The 5394-nt window shown below is 42.3% G+C and overlaps 1 protein-coding gene across 1 annotated transcript; it reads right to left on the bottom strand.

Annotated features, from left to right (window-relative positions):
- Nucleotides 1–1419: 1419 nt before the first annotated feature.
- Nucleotides 1420–4337, bottom strand: LOC130711462 (leucine-rich repeat extensin-like protein 4). The gene has a single exon (XM_057561088.1). The coding sequence runs from the start codon at nt 3938–3940 to the stop codon at nt 1862–1864; it is 2079 nt and encodes a 692-aa protein (XP_057417071.1). The 5' UTR covers nt 3941–4337; the 3' UTR covers nt 1420–1861.
- Between the last annotated feature and the right edge of the window lie 1057 nt (nt 4338–5394).

Here is a 5394-nt window from a genome sequence, read left to right as displayed (position 1 = left end):
CATCCACACATGAAGGAAGACACATGCCATGGGCCTAAATCCATATGTGCCTTTTTGCACTGCTACACACCTCACACGATGATGTGCTCTTTGTCTAAGTCCATGACGGTGAATGTTAGGGTTGGTGATGGCAAAAGTGGTGATCAGGCGGTACCCCAGGGAGAGGTAGGGAGTACCCCTGTGAAAAAGTAGAGTGAGTGAGAGAGTGAAAGAGAGAGAAATGGAGATATATTGTCTATTCGCATATTAATCAATGATTTCTAAAATAATTTTCGTAGCATACCACAATAAGTCATTTAAAAAAATACCCATCATAATCAACACAACAAAAAATAGGAGAAGCTTATATAAGTGATTAATTACAAGGAGAAACTTCTGCAAGTGAGTGCAGTAACTTTTAAGTGCTAAAATTAACCATGAGATTCTGGTATGCTATTAATGGATTAAGGATAATGTTTCGTTCACTTCAATTTCACCCCGACCATCAAACGAAGATATAAATATAAGAGAGAAAATTGGGAGATATAGTGAGTGATATAATTTTAAAAAGAGAATATAAGTAGAAATGAGATAAAAAAAAAAAAGTAAAAATGAGTGTATTGTGAATATACTCCATTTAAACATGTCATCGTTATTTTCCTCCTGTAAAAAAAAGAGAGAATGTCATCGTTCCATAGCATCTTATTGTGAAGAGTAATGATATATACACACCTCATTTTTTAAACACTCCATTTCCACCTTTTTTTATTTCTATTTTTCTCATCTTATCATCTATCACATCTCATATTTTCTCTCTCTTACTTTTTCTTTTCTTCTTATCTCTTTCATCATTCCACCTCTCCACCTCAAAAAAGAGATGTGGATGAAACATTACCCATTACCCTATTGTGAAGCACATCCATTATCAGTTGTACGGTTCACCCTCCAATGTGGAAATGTGTACAGATTTGAATTCAAAGCTCGAAATCAGGAAGACAGTTTGCACATGGAGCGAGAGAGGTAATCATAAACAATATCATCAGGACGGACTTGTCATTAAATAGATTGCCTCTCGCAGCAGCAACTGAACACTCCTTGGGATGTCTGCTCAGGCCCCACCCCCATGATCTCAACCGAGACCTGTAGATTCTGACGGTGACCTTGTTTAGCGATTATTATAAGACCAATTCAAACTTGAAGCATATTCTTCGTTTAACACTATACTCAAACGTCTAAATCTAACTAATCATTTACCAATAACCATTAATTAAGCACCATATTTTATTTTCTGTTCCCTAACTACAGCCTGTCTATGTTTTTTTTTCAAATTTCAATTTCAATCAAATCTTGCACGTAAATGAATTAGAAGCTCTAATTAAGAATAAGGATTCATCAATGAAGAACACCAACATGAATGCAGAAATAGATTTGACAGGCTGATAAGAGAAAAAGAGTTACTTCCTCAACTCAATTCAGAAAATCAATACACATCATGAAATGTTCTTATGTTCATTACTACTACAACACTAAGAATTGGAAAGCAAAATAATGGAAACAAAACTTCAAAATATAGTAGTATGATATAAAAGAGGCAATAACAATAAAATCCCACAAACAACAAACAACCTGCATCAGCAGCAGCTGCTGCTCAAAGTGTAGTTGCTAGCTGCTAACTTGTCTCTGTAGAGCCAAGAATTATGATCCCTCTATTCTATACATACATTTTTTCTCTGCCATTCTTAACTTGACTGCAAACTCTTGTCTATTTCTTTTGACGACAAATTAATGACATTCATCTAAATAAAGAACAAATGCTGTCTTATCATAGCATTTGTTATTCGTAGCTAGAGGGGAAGGAAGGTGAAGGTGGGTCTCAAAAGTATCAATAGTAAGGTGGCGGTGGAGGCGAGGCGTACGGGACTACAAAGATGGGTGGCAAAGGCCCTTCGTAGACTGGGGCAGGTGGTGGTGGGCTTGAGACAACCGGTGGAGGTGGGGAGGGAGTTGTTTCGCAAGGCGGCGGTGATGGTGGCCGCTGCGGAGAACCGTGATGCACAGGGGGTGGTGGTGGAGAAGTAAATTGAACTGGTGGCGGTGATGGGGGAGAGTATTGGACTGGTGGAGGGGGAGAAACATGCCCTGCTGGGGGCAGGGGAGATGGGGAAGGTGGTGGCAGGTGAGGTAGTTGTGGCCCTGGTGGGGGCGGAGGTGAATGCTCTCCAGGAGATGGTTGTGATTGGTGTGGAGGAGGTTCTATACTAGGAGATGGTGAATGGGCAGGTGGCGCCGGCGGTGAGGTATGATATGGAGAAGGCGGTGGCGGGGGTGAGTTAGGTGAATGGGTTGGCGGTGAGCTATGATATGGAGAAGGTGGTGGTGGTGGCGGCGTTTGCCAGTGAGGTGAATGATTTGGCGGTGAGCTATGATTAGGAGTTGGGGGTGGCGCGTGAGGTGAATTATTTGGCGGGGAGCTATGATTAGGAGTTGGCGGTGGCGCGTGAGGTGAATAATTTGGCGATGAGCTATGTTCAGGAGTTGGAGGTGGCGCGTGAGGTGAATAATTTGGCGATGAGCTATGATCAGGAGTTGGCGGAGGCTCGTGAGGTGAATGAGTTGGCGGTGGTGTCTGACCAGAATGTGGTGGAGTTGGAGTAGGGGACCACGGTGGCTGCGGAGATGGTGACACAACAACGGGTGATGGAGGAGAACCTGGAGAAAGCGATGGAGGTGAACCTGGAGAAAGTGATGGAGACTGACCAGGTGGCAGCGATGGCGGAGTAAAGCCAGGATCACCCGGGGGTGAAGGTGAAGGAACCACCGCAGGCGGTGGCAGAGGTGAACCTCCTCCTCCTCCTCCTCCCCCTCCTGGAAACGGTTTACACCCAAACGAGTTACAATCCACCGGCTTCGACAAAAAGGAGCTACATTCCGCCGGAGTCCTCTGCAACGGCCTCGCCGGCAAGCAGTTCCTCTTGTCGTCAAACGCCGACAACGCCAAACACGCCGGAGGTTCGCCGGTGAAGAAATTGTTCGAATAAGTGAAGTTCTGAAGATTCGGCAGCATGCAAATGCTAGCAGGGATTTTCCCAGAAAACAAATTGTGCGCCACGTTCAACTGCTCCAAGCTCACACAGTTCCCCACCGTCGCCGGCAACGGACCCACGAGCTGATTGATACTCACATCGAACACCGTGAGGTTTCTCAGCATCCCAATCTCCGATGGCAAACAAGCACTAAACGCGTTGTTCATCAGAATAATCTCGTTCAAGTTCGACATGTTCCCTATGCTCGCCGGAATGCAACCGTGGAACTTGTTATTCGCCAGAACAATAACAGAAACCGGTGAGTTTCCGAAATTTTCAGGGAGTTCAAAAACGAAACGGTTATCGTTGATGAAAATAGCGTCAAGATCCTTATCAAACAGCTCTCTAGGTACCTTCCCTTCAAATTCATTGAACCTGATGTCCAAGAATTTGAGAGAGGGTAGCCGGAGAACCACCTCAGGGAACTTTCCGGCGAGGCGGTTGTTACTGAGATCCAGCTCGAAGAGAAGCTTCAGCTTATCAAATGTTTGTGGAACTGTCCCACAGAGTCTGTTGGAGTTGACATGGAAGAGCGCAAGATCTGTGAGCAAGCCGAGCTCGTCCGGGAGATATCCGGCAATGTCACCGTGGTTGAGGTCAATGCCTGCGACGGTGCGGATCTTGGGATTGTCGAGGGCTTGAGTGCAGTAAATGCCGTTGTAGTTGCAGACATTGGATCCGACCCAGTTGGTGGTGAAGTTTAGAGGATCGGAAAGAATGGCGTCCTTCCAAGCTTGCAAGGCGATGTATGCGTTTCTGATTCGTGGATTCTCGAAAACAAGAGATGGGTCTACTGCGTCTGCATTGGCACACAGGGTGAGGGAGAGTGTGGCTAGAATGAGAGAAAGGACTAGGAGTATTGTAACTTGCTTCTTCATTATTATTTTCTCTCACACTGCTACTACACACGAGGTACCAAATGGAACCTTTTCATTTCCTTTTTGGTATGATCAGAATGGAGTGTTGCTAGTTGCTAGTTTGTGAGTAGGGTTATAGTAGGAGTAGTTTATTTGCAACTTGAGATCTGAGAGGGAAATGCAGAAGAAGAAGGTGTGGAGGCTGATGAAATGTGAGTGAGTAGGGTTATAGTTTATTTCAAGGGATTTTGAAGGAAGGATTGAGTGTGAGCTAACTAGCTAGCTAGCTAAACTTGTTCTATTGATACTCTCACTCTATATCTCTCAATGCCTAAACCTAACTAAAAGGGGAAAAATTTATGGATGAGTAAATGCACAAACGCGTACTCTGCCAGCTAAAGTCATAATAATTTTTTGAGTAACAGTGTTTCAGTTGTGTTGCCCACAATAATAGGATTTGGAGTTGTCAATGCCTCACTTTTGTTTTGGTAACTGGGATATTTTCACGGGCGATAATAACACGGTCAGTTGGTGAAGATATTTTCTCCATTAATATTTTATTTATATATTTAGTAGAGTAAAATACACTCACCCCCTCAAGATTTGTAAGAATGACACTCCACCCCATTCTTTTTTTAAATCTACACTCCACCCCATTTTTTATAAAGGCAAAATTTAGTGACGAAAACAAATTCGTCACTAATAAAAAATAATTACTAATTAGTTAAAATTTAAATAAGTTTAATGCATATACACTATCATACATTAATTTATGAAAATAATTTTACTGAATTAAATTTAAAAAAACAATCCACTCTGTCTGTTAAGTCCACGTCTCATCTGTCTCCAAATCATATTTCTCACCACAAACGGTCACCACCAAGCCTTTGCTCCCTTTAACACGACGGCCACTGTCCGAGAATGTGAAACCCCATGGCACCACCATGCATCAAAGTTTTGTTGCAACCTAAACCACAGAACGTGAATCGCACATTCCCAAAGCTACCTGTTCAACTACTTCTTGTGAACTTCACCCCCTTTAAGTTGCGAGCGAACGCTTTGTTGGTTTAAGATGTCGTTGGATTTTGTTAAAAACGGTGCTCCACCGCATCGTTGGGTTATAATAACCTCCGATCCACTTCATATTTCTTAATTTTGTTTCTCTATTTTCTTCACTCATTTGTCTTGCTTTTTGGGTCTACAATCCAATTTTCAAAATTTGAGGTATAAAGAGATTATTTTGATTAAAATTGAATTATTACCAAATATGAAAACACAAGCATGTTTCCCTATGTTCGAGATATGGTTTGTAAACCGGTCGAGTGTGCTATTGCAGAATTTGCATTGTGAATTTACGGAGGAAGACCGCGATTGAGAGAATGAGGAGGACTGTGATGTTTTCATTTTTAAATTTATTGGATTATATTGAAAATATTTTTTGAAATTATTGATTAACAATTTAAATAATAACTAAT

The sequence above is a fragment of the Lotus japonicus genome, chromosome 4 (assembly GCF_012489685.1).
Source record: "Lotus japonicus ecotype B-129 chromosome 4, LjGifu_v1.2".
In the NCBI taxonomy this organism is placed as follows: Eukaryota; Viridiplantae; Streptophyta; class Magnoliopsida; order Fabales; family Fabaceae; genus Lotus; species Lotus japonicus.
This window is presented reverse-complemented; position numbering and strand designations above follow the sequence as displayed.

Coding starts and splice junctions, on each gene's coding strand:
- LOC130711462 (XM_057561088.1), bottom strand. CDS start 3,940: ATGAAGAAGCAAGTTACAATACTCCTAGTCCTTTCTCTCATTCTAGCC.